At 51.5% G+C, this 16,049-nt stretch overlaps 1 protein-coding gene across 8 annotated transcripts in view; it reads right to left on the bottom strand.

Annotated features, from left to right (window-relative positions):
- Positions 1 to 260: 260 nt before the first annotated feature.
- Positions 261 to 16,049, bottom strand: part of PGPEP1 (pyroglutamyl-peptidase I) — a 29,058-nt gene continuing 13,269 nt past the window's right edge. For 4 of the 8 annotated variants that reach the window (XM_054464766.2, XM_063658639.1, XM_063658637.1 and 1 more), the window contains 3 exons: positions 14,139 to 14,255; positions 12,528 to 12,760; positions 261 to 6,752 (listed from right to left, as the gene is read on the bottom strand). In XM_054464766.2, the coding sequence (XP_054320741.1) occupies positions 6,560 to 6,752; positions 12,528 to 12,760; positions 14,139 to 14,255 (543 nt within the window). In that variant the 3' untranslated portion in view covers positions 261 to 6,559. The remainder of the gene's footprint in view (positions 6,753 to 12,527; positions 12,761 to 14,138; positions 14,256 to 16,049) is intronic. The other 4 variants (XM_054464767.2, XM_054464769.2, XM_063658640.1 and 1 more) reach the window with 4 other exon arrangements.

Genomic DNA, 16,049 nt, shown 5'->3' with positions numbered 1-16,049 from the left:
CCTCAGGTGATTCATCCACCTCGGCCTCCCAAAGTGCTGGGATTCCAGGTGTGAGCCACTGCGCTCGGCCAGGCCTCTGATTTTGAGGAAGGAGACCACTCGGGGCAGAATTCCCCCGCTCTCATTCACTCAGCACACGGTCACCAGCTGCCCTGGGCCCAGCACCACCGAGAATAGAAACCCAGCGACACGGGGTCCCCTCTATCCCCGGGCACCCAGGTGAACTCCAGCCCCACACAAGGACACACGGGAAATGTATGTGTATTTCATGTGTTTTATTTGCTTTCTGTGGTGTCAACTTTGGGGTCTCCTAGAGCCCAGCCCCAGGCAGAATCCGGCATATCCTCCGCCTGGGGGGTCCGGGACACAGGAGTTTCAGAAAAGGCACTGGCAAAAGTTCTAGGTGGCGGGGGTCAGGGAGAAGCCACGCTGAGCCTGGAAGGACCGGGCCCTTCTTTGGCGGCAGAAAACACAGTCACCTTTGGCAGGGAAGGGTTTTTTCCTAGAGAGAAATTTAAGACAAGATAAAAACCTGAGATGTTAGAGGAGCCCCCCCAGAACCAAGCCGGTGCTCCCCTGGGCAGGCAGAGAGTGAACTCGGCTTCCAAAGGCTCAGGGGAGGCTTGCCCAGCCCTCAGCCAGGCTCAGATGCCACAGGCCTTGGCAAGCAGAAAGCCTAATTCAAATCCCTATGTGGGATCTCCTTGAGACAAAGTGTCAGGACACAAAAGCCCCCAGGCCCCAGACCCCACCTCTGAATGGCTTGGGCCAGACCCTGGTCTGACTCGTCAGGAGCCATGGCCACCCCCCAGTGACCAATTCCTGTCCCTTTTTGTGTGTTCTGTGAGCGCTGGAGAGGCAGGCACTTCTGTGGGTAACTGCGGGGAGGAATGGTGGGGAAAAAGAGCAGGAGGAGAAAGGGAATTTGGGGGAGGGGGAGCAGTTTGGGGTGAGACTGGGTCCCTCAAGGCCTGGGAGTCCCCCGCCACGCAGCTTGTGACAACTATCCTGGAAACCAGGGGACAGAGTCTCTCAGCAGGTATGTTCAGCATCCACCCAGGAATTAGCTTTCCAGATGTGGGCACTGGGCAGCGCCTGCCTCTCCAACAGCCATTCTACTGAGGGTCTAAGTGGAACCCCAGCCCTCAGCCTGCCTCCTCACTGCAAAAACGGGGACGCTTTCCCTCCCAACCAGCAGCCCCAGGCCCTCATGAGGCACTTGTGCCCAGGGAAGGGAAATTTAATCCGGATTATAAAAACAAAGGCCTCTCCTGCCCCCTCAAGTTAGGATGCTGAGGATGGGTGGCTGCATGGGGCAACCTGGCAAAGACCTGCCTCCTCGACCATGATCAGCACCCCACGGTGGCCGTCACGCAGCTCCCAGAGGCCTCAGGATAGAGGCTGGGGCTGCGGAGAATAGGGCTTTGTCCAGTTCGCTCCAAAAGAGATGTCTAGGTTCAGACGCCACAAGAGGCAGAGAGGTCAAAGGCCAACAGTCTAGACAGTGGCAGCCAAAAGGGGGCCGGCTGTGCGGGGCAGATTTCCATGAGCCATCCCCCTCCACCTGGTCACCTCCCCAGGGCACTGGAGTGCAGGTGTAAACATACCAGCTGGTCTTGCTTCCTGGAAGAAACTTCCAAGACTAAAAGGCATCTTGAATCTACTTTTCCAGCTCTCCCATCTGCCCCAGAGTGGATACTTTCTGTTCTAGATGTTTCTATGCCAGCAACGAGCAGAAAAGCAAAGCAGGGAATTCTTTTTTTTTTTTTTGAGACAGAGTCTTGCTATGTCACCCAGTCTGGAATGCAGTGGCGCGATCTCACACCACTGCAACCTCCGCCTCCCAGGTTCAAGGAATTCTCCTGTCTCAGCCTCCCAGGTAGCTGGGATTACAGGCACGCACCACCCACTCTTGACTAATTTGTGTATTTTTAGTAGAGATAGGGTTTTGCTATGTTGGCCACGCTGGTTCCAAACTCCTGGCCTCAAGCGATCAGCCAGCCTTGGCCTCCCAAAGTGCTGGGATAACAGGCGTAAGCCACTGTGCCTGGCCCTTTTTTTTTTTTTTTTTTCTTAATTTTGAGACAGGGTCTTGCTCTGTTGCCCAGGCTGGGGTACAGTAGAGTAATCATGGCTCATTGCAGCCTTCACCTCCCGGGATCAGATAAGCCTCCCAGCCTCCCAAGTAGCTGGGACTACAGGTGCTTGACACCACAACTGACTAATTTTTTAATTTCTGTAGAGATGGGGTCTCGCCATGTTGCCCAGGGCTGGTCTCGAACTCCCGGACTCAAGCAATCCTCCCACCTCAGCCTCCCAAAGCACTGGGATCACAGACATGAACCATCTCCAGGATTCCCCTCCTTGCCGAGAAACTAGTGCCATCTGGGACATTTCCTCCACACATCTGGCTCTGATGGGGAAGCTGTGATTTTGGCCCCCACCCCCTGTCCCTGCCCAGCCCTGCCTCTCCAAGTGGGCTCAGGCTTGTGCCAGCCCTTGATTGGAGCAGGTGGGCTAGGTGGCCCCAAGCTCAGCCCACCCACCTTGAATTCCTGCATCTTCCTTTCTTTCCTTTCCACTCCATCTTATTTCTTTTTTGAGCTACATCCCCACACACATGCCACTGACCTTCTTTGGGGTGGGGAGGGGGTGCTAGGGGCCGAATAAAGGAATAAAAGTGCACAGACTTGGACATCTTAAAAGAGATGCCATCATCAAGTTGGTCAGGCACCAGGTGCCCTGATCACTGTCCCTGCACCCCTGTTCCCTGCCTCAGCACCCTCCATGAGGACTCATCAGGGAAGCCCCCCCAATCACTTCTCACCTTTCTCCCCCAGCCTTCCCACCATACCCCTCAGCCTGTCTTTCTACCATTGAACTTGCCACCCCTATTCCTCTTCCCAACACCTGCCAAGTCCCACTCACTTTGCAGACCCTTCCTATGCCACCTGTAGCCCCTACCCCAGGCTCTGAAAATGAGGCAAGAGGGAATGGACTTGGTCCTTACCTTCTTGCATGAGGATTTTTTTTTTTTTTTTTTTTTGAGACAGAGTCTTGCTGTGTCACCGAGGCTGGACTACAGTGTTGTGATCATGGCTCACTGGGGCTTCAACCTCCCAGGCACAGGTGATCCTCCTGCCTCAGCCTCCTGAGTATCTGGGACCACAGGCATGCACCACCACGTCTGGCTAATTTTTGTATGTTTTGGTAGATATGGGGTCTCTTGCTATGTTGCCCAGGCTGGTATTGAACTCCTGGCTCAAGGGATTCTCCTGCCTCAACCTCCCAAAGTGCTAGGATTACAGGTGTGAATAACCACACCTAGCCCACATGAGGATATTTTAAGCCGAGACCCAACAAAGGTGGAAAAACACACTAGAGAGTGCATAGATGAGTTCCACCAAAAGAAAAATATTTGTAAAAAACTCGGCCAGGCGCAGTAGCTCACACCTGTAATCCCAGCACTTTGGGAGTCCAAGGCAGGTGGATCACCTGAGGTCAAGATTTCAAGACCAGCCTGGCCAACATGGTGAAACTGCATCTCTACTAAAAATACAAAAATTAGCCAGGTGTGGTGACGGGCGCCTGTAATCCCAGCTACTCGGGAGGCTGAGGCAGGAGAATTGTGTAAACCCAGGAGGTGGAGGTTGCAGTGAGCCGAGATCACGCCATTGCACTCTAGCCCGGGTGACGGTGTGAGAATCCATCTCAAAAAATAAAAATAAAAAATAACAATGAGAAAAATAAAATGAGCCAAATGTTGTGCATTATGAGGAAGGATGGGATACTGGCTTGACTGGGTAAGGAAATGTGAAACCACTGCAAGAACACAAAGATGACACACACACACTAGACAATGAGCAGACAATAGGTTATATCTCTGAGGAGCTATGTCACACAGTGCTTTAAACACAGAGGCGAAATGAAGCCAAAGAAAGAAGTGTGGAGCCCAGGGCAGGTGCTTAGCTCAGTTCAGGCCTGGCACACCCCCTTCCCCATTTTGCCCTTGTCTTGGCTAGACCTGTTTTCTTCTCAGAGGCCCACAGACCAGACCTCTGAGGAATAGAGCAAGATGAAGCCTGAAGTTGTTTTCCACCAGACCTCTGGGTGATCCCTGAGTCTTCAGTTGTTCCCCACATTCAAAAGAGGCCGCAGCTTCCCTTCACAGGAGCTGGGGGGACAGATGCAGTGATGTCTCCCACACTCTGGATTTCTCAGGACACAGAGAGCTACCAGGGGTGTGGAGGGGGCATTTCCAGCAAAAAGAAGGCTGGCATGGAGGGAACAATAGTGTCCCTACTCATTTCCACCTACCAGTCACAGTCCACACCCACTGCCAGGCGCCCACTGCAAGTCACCCACCAGCATCCACCTTCCCCTCCAGAGAAAGCCCAAAACTTGGAAAATGTGTTTCACAGAAACCCATCAACCCCGTTCCCAAACGATCTAGAAACCTAATAGAGGTAGGAACCACTGCCAGCATCGGAACTGGAGACAAGGAAGGTGAACGCTGAAGAAAACAAAACTCTCAGCTGCTTTAAGAAAGAACTGGGCTGGGTACAGTGGCTCATGCCTGTAATCCCAGCACTTTGGGAGGCCAAGAAAGGAGGATCAGTTTGAGTCCAGGAGTCCGAGACCAGCCTGGGCAACATGGCGAAACCCTGTCTGTATAAAAAATTTAAAAATTAGCCAGGTGTGGTGGTGCATGCCTGTAGTCCCAGCTACTCAGGAGGCTGAGATGGGAGGATCACTTGAGCCCAGGAGGGGGAGGCTGCAGTGACCCATGATCACACTACTGTACTCCAGCCTGGTCAACAGAACAAGATCCTATCACAAAAAAAAAAAAAAAAAACCTAGATGTTGGGAAACCAACAAGATTAGATTCCAACTGTGTCACACTCAGGGAAGCAGTATAGCCACATTCCCCCAGGCCAAAATAGAAACTGATTTCCAGAACGTGCATTTCACTCAATTAGTTTCACTGTGGGGGTCGTCCTCTCTCCCTAATGGGCAGCAAGATCTGGCTGAACTTATATCATCTGAGGAAGGTTACATCATCTTATCCCTGCCTGGTAAGTTCAAGGTTACCAGGAAGTGAGATAAAAATCGACTCCTGACTCCTGGGCGAGTGTCCAAAAGCAATCTACATAAAACCCTTTGGCCGCCCGGAATTCCTCCTGCTCAGACATGCCGGGACATGCAAAGCTCTGCCAACTCCAGCTCCCGCGCCCCCGTTTTGAGCCCCCCGCGCCACCCTGCTAAGGAGAACAACAAACTCGTCCCAGCACCAAAACCTTGAAGCTCCAGGCCAGAAGTGGGGGGTTTTTCCGCTGCTGTGGAGTTTTACATATTAAAAAAGAAAAGTCAAAAGCAGACAAAATCCGCCTTTCCACAGGTGGCCCTGGTCTCCATGGCAACAGCTCATAGCTTGGTGTTGAAAGGACCACCACCCCCATGGCCACATCTGGAGCGGCAGTCCCACCCCGTCGCCTGGCCACAGACCCCATGCCTTAAGCAAGGGGGCCTCATTTTTGGCCCTAAAACAAAGACATGCCATCTTAAGTCCAATTGTTTTGAGACAGAGTCTCACTCTGTCACCCAGGCTGGAGTGCAGCCGTGCAATCTTAGCTCACTGCAACCTCTGCTTCCCAGGTTCAAGCGATTCTCCAGCCTCAGCCTCCCGAGTAGCTAGGACTACAGGCATGCATCACCGTGCCCGGCTAATTTTTGTATTTTTAGTAGAGGTGGGGTTTCACCATGTTGGTCAGGCTGATCTTGAACTCCTGATCTCAAGTGATCCGCCCACCCTGGCCTTCCAAAGTGCTGGGATTACAGGCATGAGCCACTGCGCCCGGCCAAGACATGGCATCTTAAGTCCAATTTTCAGGGCAGGAGGTAAAAGTGGCCTCACCCCGGTGGGTGAGTGGAGGGGGGGAGACACTTTTGTAGTTGGCTAAAAAGCCTGCATTTTAACCAAAGGGAATATAAATTACTCTGTGCCCAAACTAGCACTATTGTATTTAAAAAAAAAAAAAAAGAAGAAGAAGAAGAAAGAAAGAAAAAAAGAAAAAATGCCATATCCCAGGGTGGCCCCAGAAAGGGCCAGGCTATTGAGCACAGTTCAAGGTCGAGGACTCATCGAGAGGCTTTTAAATTTGGTAAAAGCCAGTCTTGCATATAAAGTGAATTCTGAAATTCCTTCACCAATGGACAGGAAAGCAGGTGAACACGTGGCCCCAGCCATGGTATCACAGCTCATGGATCCACCAGACCAAGATTCTCCCTGGGCATCTGGACCTCCCAGGCTGGCCTCCCTGGTCACGGCAGTTGTGTCCCCAGATGCAGGGAGGAAAATGGGAGAAAAAAAAATTTACCCACTTCCCTCAAATCAACTGGAGCTTTTGTAGAGAAGGAGGAAGAGGAGGTGGGCAGATCAGAATCTTCCACATCGGATCCCCAAGCTGAAGAGCTTGTCTTTTCCTGGCCACACCCAGAGGGTGGATGTCCCCTCGTGGGGTCCCCAGCAGGATGAGGTCTTAGGAGACCTGAGCATCCCTCAGTGTTTGTGACAATAGTTGATTTTGCCCTCTGACTGCTCCAGAAGGTCCAGCATCTCCTCAATGATGGCCCTCAGTGCCCTGCCCAGCTGGTCCGCGTTGTATGGCTTCCCCAGTGGGGGCACATGGACGAAGGCTGATCGACCGTGACTCTGGTACAGAGAGGTGTAGTAGGTAAAGTCGCAGAGATATCTAAGCCGCAGGGCGTGGCGGGTAAGAGAGAGACCAAAACAGGGTCAGAGGGGCAATCCGTAGACCAAGGTGACAGCACCCATCCAAACCCAAGGGAAGACCCCAGCCTCACCAGCAACCCACAAGATGGAATAACACTCTCCTCCCTCCCCAGGTTGGCAAAGATGAAAAAAAATCACCAGGGGTGGTGGCACGTGCCTGTAGTCCCAGCTACTCAGGAGGTTGAGGCCGGAGGATCGCTTGAGCCCAGGAGGCCAAGGCTGCAGTGAGCCATGATTGCACCACTGCACTCAGCCTGGGTGAGAGAGTGAGATCCTGTCTCTTAAAAAAAAAACAAAAAAACCCAAAAAAACAAAAAAAACTTGATAACTCCCAGTGCTGTGGCACATGTGGGGATATGGGCAGAGTGAGCTGTTGCTGGTGGGAATGCACGCTGGTTGTCCCCGTGTGGAAGGCAATTTGTCAGGCTAGTAAAATTATAATCACCCAGACTTTACAACCTGGTATTTCCATTTTTTGTTTGTTTATTGAGACAGGGTCTCACTCTGTCTCCCAGTTTGGAGTGCAGTGGCGCAGTCACAGCTCCCTGTAGCCTCAAACTCCTGGCCTCCAGCGATCCTCCTACCCCACCCTCCTGAGTAGCTGGGACTACAGGTGTGCACCACCACCACCGGCTTTTTTTTTTTTTGAGACAGAGTCTGCTCTGTTGCTCAGGCTGGAGTGCAGTGGCACAATCTCAGCTCAGTGCAAATTCTGCCTCCTTGGCTCGAGGGATTCTCCTGCTTCAGCCTCCCGAGTAGCTGGGATTACAGGCGTGGGCCACACCATGTCTGGCTAATTTTTGTATTTTTAGTAGACACAGGGTTTCACCATGCTGGCCAGGCTGGTCTGAAACTCCTGACCTCTAGTGATCTGCCTGCCTCAGCCTCCCAAAGTGCTGGGATTACAGGTGTGAGCCACCGTGCCTGGCCCTATTTCCAGTTTTCATTTTTATTTATTTATTTGTTTGAGACGGAGTCATACTCTGTCACCCAGGTTGGAGTAGAGTGTTGCAATCTTGGTTCACTCCAACATCCGCCTCCCGGGTTCAAGCGATTCTCCTGCCTCAGCCTCCCGAGTAGCTGGGATTACAGGCGCCTGTCAGCACGTCTGGCTAATTTTTGTATTTTTAGTAGAGACGGGGTTTGACCATGTTGGCCAGGCTGGTCTGGAACTCCTGACCTTGAGTGATTCGCCTGCCTTGGCCTTCCAAAGTGCTGGGATTACAGGTGTGAGCCACCACGCCCGGCCTATTTCCAGTTTTTAGATCTACCCTCAGGAACCATCTGCACAAGAGTACAAGAAAGTACAAACAGGGATGCTCCCTACCATATTATGTATGAAAGCAGGAAAACAGAAAGCAACCTAAAGCCCACTGACAGGGAGTGGCTTAGTAAACTGGTTTATCCACACCATGGAACCCTATGACGCCGTTTACAAGGAATGTGGTACAGCCAGAAAAATATGGAGAACTCGCCAGATGCATGTTGAACGCTCACAAATGAAAACTGAGGAAGAGAATTCTCAGTAAAGTGTGACTTTCGCTGTGTGACTCCATCCACGTAAAAGCAAAGCAAAACAAGACAAAATTGTAAAGCAGCAGGCCAAGTGATGTATATATGTATGGAAACGTGTCAGTCAGTAGGAGCTTCATGGTTTCCGTGTCTGACTTATCAGAGGGACTGCTATGGAAAAAAAGAGGGAATGAGAATTTTTCCCAATTAGACATATGAGGATATGTTCTAGAGTTACCTATGATTAAAAATTAATTTTATAAAGAGACTGATGGAAGCTGGGTATGGTGGCTCACACCTGTAGTCCCAGCACTTTGGGAGGCTGAAGTGGGATGATCCCTTGACTCCAGGAGTTCGAGACCAGCCTGGGCAACATTGCAACATCCTGTCTCTACCAAAAATACAAAAAAATTGGGCTGGGCGGCCGGGCGCGGTGGCTCACGCCTGTAATCCCAGCACTTTGTAAGGGCAAGGTGGGTGGATCACCTGAGGAAAGGAGTTCAAGACCAGCCTGGCCAACATGGTGAAACCTCGTCTCAACTAAAAATACAAAAATTTTCTGGGCGTGGTGGCAGGCGCCTGTAGTCCGAGCTACTTGGGAGGCTGAGGCAGGAGAATCACTTGAACCTGGGAGGCAGAGGTTGCGGTGAGCTGAGATTCTGCCATTGCACTCCAGCCTGGGCAACAAGAGCAAAACTCTTGTCTTTAAAAGAAAAAAGAAAAAAAATTGAGCTGGGTGCGGAGGCTCACACCTGTAATTCTAGCACCTTGGGAGGCCAAGGTGGGCATATTGCTTGAGCTCAGAAGTTCAACACCAGCCTGGGCAACATGGTGAAACCCCATCTCTACTAAAAATACAAAAATTAGCTGGGTGTGGTGGTGGGTGCCTGCAATCCCAGCTACTCCGGAGGCTGAGGCAGGAGAATCGCTTGACCCGGGAGGTGGAGGTTGCAGTGCAACAAGATCGAGCCACTGCACTCCAGCCTGGGTGACAAAGCTAGATGCAGTCTCAAAAAATCCAAAATAAAATAAAATTAGGCCAGGCGCGGTGGCTCATGCCTGTAATCCCAGCACTTTGGGAGGCCGAGGCAGGCGAATCACCTGAGGTCAGGAGTTCGAGACCAGCCTGGCCAACATGATAAAACCCTATCTCTACTAAAAATACAAAAATTAGCTGGGTGTGGTGGCAGGCACCTGTAATCCCAGCTACTCAGGAGGCTGAGGCAGAAGAATTGCTTGAACCCGGGAGGTGGAGGTTGCAGCAAGCCAAGACTGTGCCACAATACTGCAGCCTGGCTCCAGCCTGGGTGACAGAGCAAGACTCTGTCTCAAAAAAAAATAAAAATAAAAAATAAATTAGCTGGGTTTGGTTGTGCTACCTGGGAGGCTGAGGTGGGAGGATCACCTAAGCCCAAAAAGTCACGGCTGCAGTGAGCTGTGATTTTGCCACTGCACTCTAGCCTGGGCTACAGAACAAGATCCTGTCAAAATAAATAAACAACTAAATAACAATTAGTTTTCAATTAAAAAAGAGAAAAAAAGTTAGCTTTAAAAAGAACTCAGCGGTGTGCGGTGGCTTTTGCCTGTAATCCCGGCACTTTGGGAGGCCAAGGCACAAGGATCACTTGAGCCCAGGAATTCAAGACCTGCCTGGGCAATGTAGCAAGATTCTGTCTCTACAAAAAATATAAAAATTAGCTGGATGTGGTGGTGTGCATCTGTAGTCCCAGCTACTCGGGAGGCTGAGGCGGGGGATCACTTAATCCCAGGAGGTGGAGGCTGTAGTGAGCTGTGATTATACCACTGGACTCCAGCCTAGGCAACAGAGCGAGACCCTGTCTCTAAAAACAAAAATCCTGATGGTAAATCCAGGCATTCCTTCCTTCAGCTACTCAACTGCATCGACCAATAGCCGCCTTTGAGTTGGACAAGCGCACAGATTAGGGAAAAGTGAGGAAGCTGGTGCTGGGAGGGTATAACTTGGTCTGGGGAGTTGGAGAGGCCTACAAGTTGCAAGGAGGTGACTCGTGTTGGAATTACAACTGAAAAGAGGGCCAGGCGCGGTGGCTCAGGCCTATAATCCCAGCACTTTGGGAGGCTGAGGTGGGTGGATCACTTGAGGTCGGGAGTTCAAGACCACCCTGGTGTGGCCAATATGGCAAAACCCCGCCTCTACTAAAAATACAAAAGTTAGCTGGGAATGATGGTGCACGCCTGTAATCCCAGCTACTTGGGAAGCTGAGGCAGGAGAATCACTTGAACGTCAGAGGCAGAGGTTGCAGTGAGCCAAGATCGCGCCAATGCACTCCAGCCTATGCTACAGAGCGAGACTCCATCTTAAAAAAAAAAAAGACTGGAAAGAGGTGTTCCCAGAGGAAGGTGTTTTGGGCAGAGGTCATAGGGCGTGCAAAGGCCCTGAGGCTGGAGTGAGCTTGGTGTGTTTGAGGAGCAGGAGGAAGCTGGTTTATGTGTCTGGAGTGCAATGGATGCGGGGTGAGTAGAGGCAGAGCGGGGTGGAGAGGCGGGCCAAGGGCCAGGGTTGGAATTTTATTCTATGTGCAATGGGAGCCGTAGGGAAGGCCTAGGAAAGGAACACATGCATTTATTTATTTAGAGCCAACAGGGTCTTGCTCTGTTGCCCAGACTGGAGTGCAGTGGTGCTATCACAGCTCACTGCAGCCTCGAACTCCAAGCTCAAGGAATCCTCCTGTCTCGGCCTGCTATTTTTTTATTTGTTCAGATGGGGTCTCCTTATGTTGCCCAGGCTGGTCTTGAACTCCTGGGCTCAAGCAATCCTCCTGCCTTGGCCTCCCAAAGTGCTAGGATTATAGGCGTGAGCCACTGCGCCTGGCCCTGATTTAAATTTATAAAAGACCTTTTGCAATAGGTTGAATCATCTCCCTCAACATTCGTGTTCACCTGGGACCTCAGAATGTGACCTTATTTGGGCCAGGTTTGGTGGCTCAAGCCTATAATCCCAGCACTTTGAGAGGCTGAGGAGGGTGGATCACCTGAGAGCGGGAGTTCGAGACCAACCTGACCAACACAGTGAAACCCCATCTCTACTAAAAATACAAAAAATTAGCTGGGTCTGGTGATGCATGCCTGTAATCCCAGAAGAATTGTTTGAACCCAGGAGGCGGGGGTTGCAGTGAGCCGAGATTGTGCCATTGCACTCCAGCCTGGGCAACAAGAGCAAAACTCCATCTCCAAAAAAAAAGAATGTCACCTTATTTGGAAAGAAGATCTTTGCAGATGTAATTAGTTAAATTAAGATGAGGTCGGCTGGGCGCAGTGGCTCACGCCTGTAATCCCAGCACTTTGGGAGGCAGAGGTGGGTGGATCACCTGAGGTCGGGAGTTCGAGACCAGCCTGACCAACGTGGAGAAACCCTGTCTCTAATAAAAATATAAAATTATCTGGGCGTGGTGGTGCATGCCTGTAATCCCAGCTACTTGGGAGGCTGGGGCAGGAGAACCGCTTGAACCCAAGAGGTGGAGGTTGCAGTGAGCTGAGATCACGCCATTGCACTCCAGGCTGGGCAACAAGAGCAAAATTCCGTCTCAAAAAAAAAAAAAGATGAAGTCATACTGGATTAGGATGAGTCCTAAATATAATGACTGGTGTCCTAATAAGAAGACCACACGGCCACACACAAAGGGAAGAAGGTGATGTAAGGATAGGGGCGGGGACTGGAGTGATGTGTCTACAAGCCAAGGATGGCTGGCAGCCACCAGCTGCAGGAGAGAGGCCTGGGACAGATTCACCCTCAGCACCTCCAGAAGGAACCAGCCCTGCTACCACCTTGACCTTGGACTTCTGACTTCCAAGGCTGTTAGACAATACATTTCTGTTATATGAAACCACCCAGTTTGTGGGTATTTGTTATAGCAGCTCCAGGAAATTAACACAGAAACTGACTACTTGGGTTGGGGTGGAGGCAGCAGGGAGGAAGACTGAGGTGGAGGCTGGGGCAGTGTCCAGGTGGGAGATGCTGGGGGCCTTGGTGGGGACCATGACGGTGGAGAGAAGTGGGCAGATCCATGAGTCCCAGGAGCAGAACCAACGGCACCTGCTATGTACAAATACTTGGCTCTGTGCCTAGTATACACTGAGTGCTTGGTCTTAAAAGGCCAAGGTCAACACGCTTGGCTTGTTCTACACCAGGCTCAGTGGGTGGAGGAGGGAAATCCCCACTCACCCCCACCCCACAGGGCCCTACCTGCCGGCATCCTGCGAGATGGTCACCGACACATCCAGGCCCAACGTGGTGACTCGCTTGCACACAGCATCCATGTCGATGATGGAGTCAATGCTTTCAGGCCCGTCCTCCACGCAGCACTGGGAGCCGGGGCAGAAGCGGCAGTTGTCCAGCCCCTTGTAGCCCTTGTTGTGTCCACATTTCTCCAGTGTGACTGTGGTCGCCATGCCTGACACCCCCACGTGCACCACCAGCTGCACACAGACAGGGGCAGGACTTAACATGGCCTGCCCATGGGACTCGGAGGGGTCCCCCTGAGGCCAGGGAAAAGGCAGCATCCTTAATGGGCTCTGCCTGGGGTTGTGTTGTTTCTGACCTCTTGCTGCTAGAATAGACCCTGCAGTCACTCTTGGAAAAAGGTATGCCATGTAAGACAGGCAAGAATTTGAAACATGAAAGGCTGTTCACTGCAGCTGTTCTTGTTATCGAAATCAAATACTGCAAACAAGCTAACTAGCCATCCGGCGGAGTTAGTTCAATAAATAATGAGCTACTATGCAGGTGTTAAAATGCCAATGCAGTGTTTTTGTTTCTTTGTTGAGATGGAGTCTTGCTCTGTCGCCCAGGCTGGAGTGCGGTGGCGCGATCTCAGCTCACTGCAACCTCCCCTTCCTGGGTTCAAGGGATTCTCTGGCCTCCGCCTCCCAAGTAGCTGGGATTACAGGCATGCGCCACCACACCTGGCTAATTTTGTATTTTCAGTAGAGACAGGGTTTCACCATGTTGGCCAGGCTGGTCTCAAACTCCTGACCTCCAGTGATCCGCCCGCCTCAGCATCCCAAAGTGCTCGGATTACAGGCGTGAGCCACCATGCCCAGTCTTGTTTGTTTTTTTAAGAGACAGGATCTTGTTCTGTTGCCCAGGCTGGAGTGCAGTGGCATAAAAATCTTGGCTCACTGCAGTCTTAAATTCCTGGGCTCAAGCAATCCTCCTGCCTCAGCCTTCTGAGTAGCTGGGACTATAAGCATGTACCATCATGCCTAATTTTTAAATTTTTTTGTAGAGATGGGATCTCACTATGCTGCCCAGGCTGGTCTCAAACTCCTAGACTCAAGCAATCCTCCTGCCTCAGCCTTCCAAAGTGCTGGGATTACAGGCATGAGACACTACCCTTGGCCTGGATAGCCCTTCAGGTTTTTTTTGTTTTTTTGAGACAAGAGTCTTGCACTGCTGCCCAGGCTGGAGTACACTGGCGCAATCTTGACTCACCGCAACCTCCGCCTCCCGGGTTCAAGTGATTCTCCTGCCTCAGCCTCCCAAGTAGCTGGGACTACAGGCGCCCACCATCACACCCGGCTAATTTTTTGTATTTTTAGTAGAGATAGGGTTTCGCCATGTTGCCCAGGCTGGTCGCAAACTCCTGAGTTCAGGTTATCCACCTGCCTTGGCCTCCCAACGTGCTGGGATTACAGGCATGAGCCACCGTGCCCGGCCTGAAAAGCGCTTTTGAAGACAAGGCTGTATGGCATTGGTCACGTGATCCGATCAGGAACAAGCCACCTAAGTCCTCCACATGAAGGGTGCCAACCTGTACGTCCTGATGAGGAAGTGCTGCCCCTTGGCACCACTCACCTGTGGACTGTGCTTCTCCCACAGGGCGGGGATGAGTCTCTGGACTGTTTGGTACTCAACCGGAATCTCGTACACGTGCAGGTCCACACTGTCACCAAGGCCTAGCTTTTCCAGCTCCTGGAAGAGAGGAGAGTGGGAGTGTCATGGCCCCAGATGACAGCTATGGGGATAATGCGCTCCCTGGGGGTGAAACAAATAGGCCGTTCTCCAGACTCATTCTGCAGGATGGGAAGGGCGTGTGTTGATTTAGTTCAAAGCCCCTCATTTTCTTCCCCACCCTCTTGCCTCAAAGTCTCTCTGTATCTCTATGGAAGGTGACATGATTCTATGGTCCCTGGGGTTAAATCCCAGGCTCCTTGGACTCAATCCTGCCTGTGTGACCTTGGGCAATCCACTTAACCTGAGTCTCAGTTTCCTCGTCCGTAAAATGGGAATAACAGAGTATCAGGCCAGGCATGACGGCTCAGACCTGTAATCCCAGCACTTTGGGAGGCCAAGGTGGGCAGATCACCTGAGGTCAGGAGTTCGAGACCAGTCTAGCCAACATGGTGTAACCCCATCTCTACTAAAAATACAAGAATTAGCTGGGTGTGGTGGCACACACCTGTAATTCCAGCTACTTGGGAGGCTGAGGCAGGAGAATCACTTGAACCCGGGAGGCAGAGGTTGTAGTGAGCCAAGATCACGTAACTGTACTCCAGCCTGGGCAACAAGAGCGAAACTCCATCTCAAAAAAAAAGACCAGGCGCAGTGGCTCATGCCTGTAATCCCAGCACTTTTGGAGGCCCAGGCAAGCGAATCACAAGGTCAGGAGATCGAGACCATCCTGGCTAACACAGTGAAACCCCATCTCTACTAAAAATACAAAAAAATTGGCCGGGCGTGGTGGCGTGTGCCTGTAGTCCCAGCTACTGGGGAGGCTGAAGCAGGAGAATGGCATGAATCTGGAAGGCAGAGCTTTCAATGAGCCAAGATTGTGCCACTGCACTCCAGCCTGGGTGACAGAGCAAGACTCCATCTCAAAAAAAAAAAAAGAGTATCGACTTACCTCACAGGATAGCTTTCAAAATTAAATGCGCTCACTCACGCTAACAGTTCTAAGCAGAATGTCTGGCATATTTTAAGTATTCAAATGACATCGGCTGCCATTATCCTATTACTGTTATTATTTTAGAAATGGGGCTGGGTGCAGTGGCTCATGCCTGTAATCCCAGCACTTTGAGAGGCTGAGGCTGGAGGATCGCTTGAGCCCAGGAGTTTGAGACCAGCCTGGGCAACATAGTGAGACCTGGCCTCTACAAAAACTTTAAAAATTAGCTGGGCATGATGGTGCACACCTGTGGTCCCAGCTATTCAGGAGGCTGAGATGGGAGGATTACCTAAGCCCAGGTGGTTGAGGTTGCAGTGAGCTATGATCGTGCCACTGCGCTCCAGCCTGGGCAGCAGGGTCAGACCCTGTGCCCTGCAACAGAGTCTTTTATTTATTTTATTTTATTTTATTTTATTTTATTTTGAGACAGAGTCTCGCTCTGTCACCCAGGCTGGAGTGCAGCGGCACCACCTTGGCTCACTGCAAGCTCCGCCTCCCGGGTTCACGCCATTCTCCTGCCTCAGCCTCCCGAGTAGCTGGGACTACAGGCACCCACCATCATGCCTGGCTAACTTTTTCTATCTTTAGCAGAGACGGGGTTTCACCGTGTTAGCCAGGATGGTCTCGATCTCCTGACCTCGTGATCCACCTGCCTCTGCCTCCCAAGAGTCTTTTATATTTTTGGGACAGAGTCTCATTCTGTCACCCAGGCTGGAGCACAGTGCTATGATCTCGGTTCACTGCAACCTCTGCCTCCTGGGTTCAAGTGACTCTCAAGCCTCAGCCTCCCCAGTAGCTGGGATTACAGGCATGCGGGATCA

This window comes from Pongo pygmaeus, chromosome 20, assembly GCF_028885625.2.
Source record: "Pongo pygmaeus isolate AG05252 chromosome 20, NHGRI_mPonPyg2-v2.0_pri, whole genome shotgun sequence".
Classification (NCBI taxonomy): Eukaryota; Metazoa; Chordata; class Mammalia; order Primates; family Hominidae; genus Pongo; species Pongo pygmaeus.
This window is presented reverse-complemented; position numbering and strand designations above follow the sequence as displayed.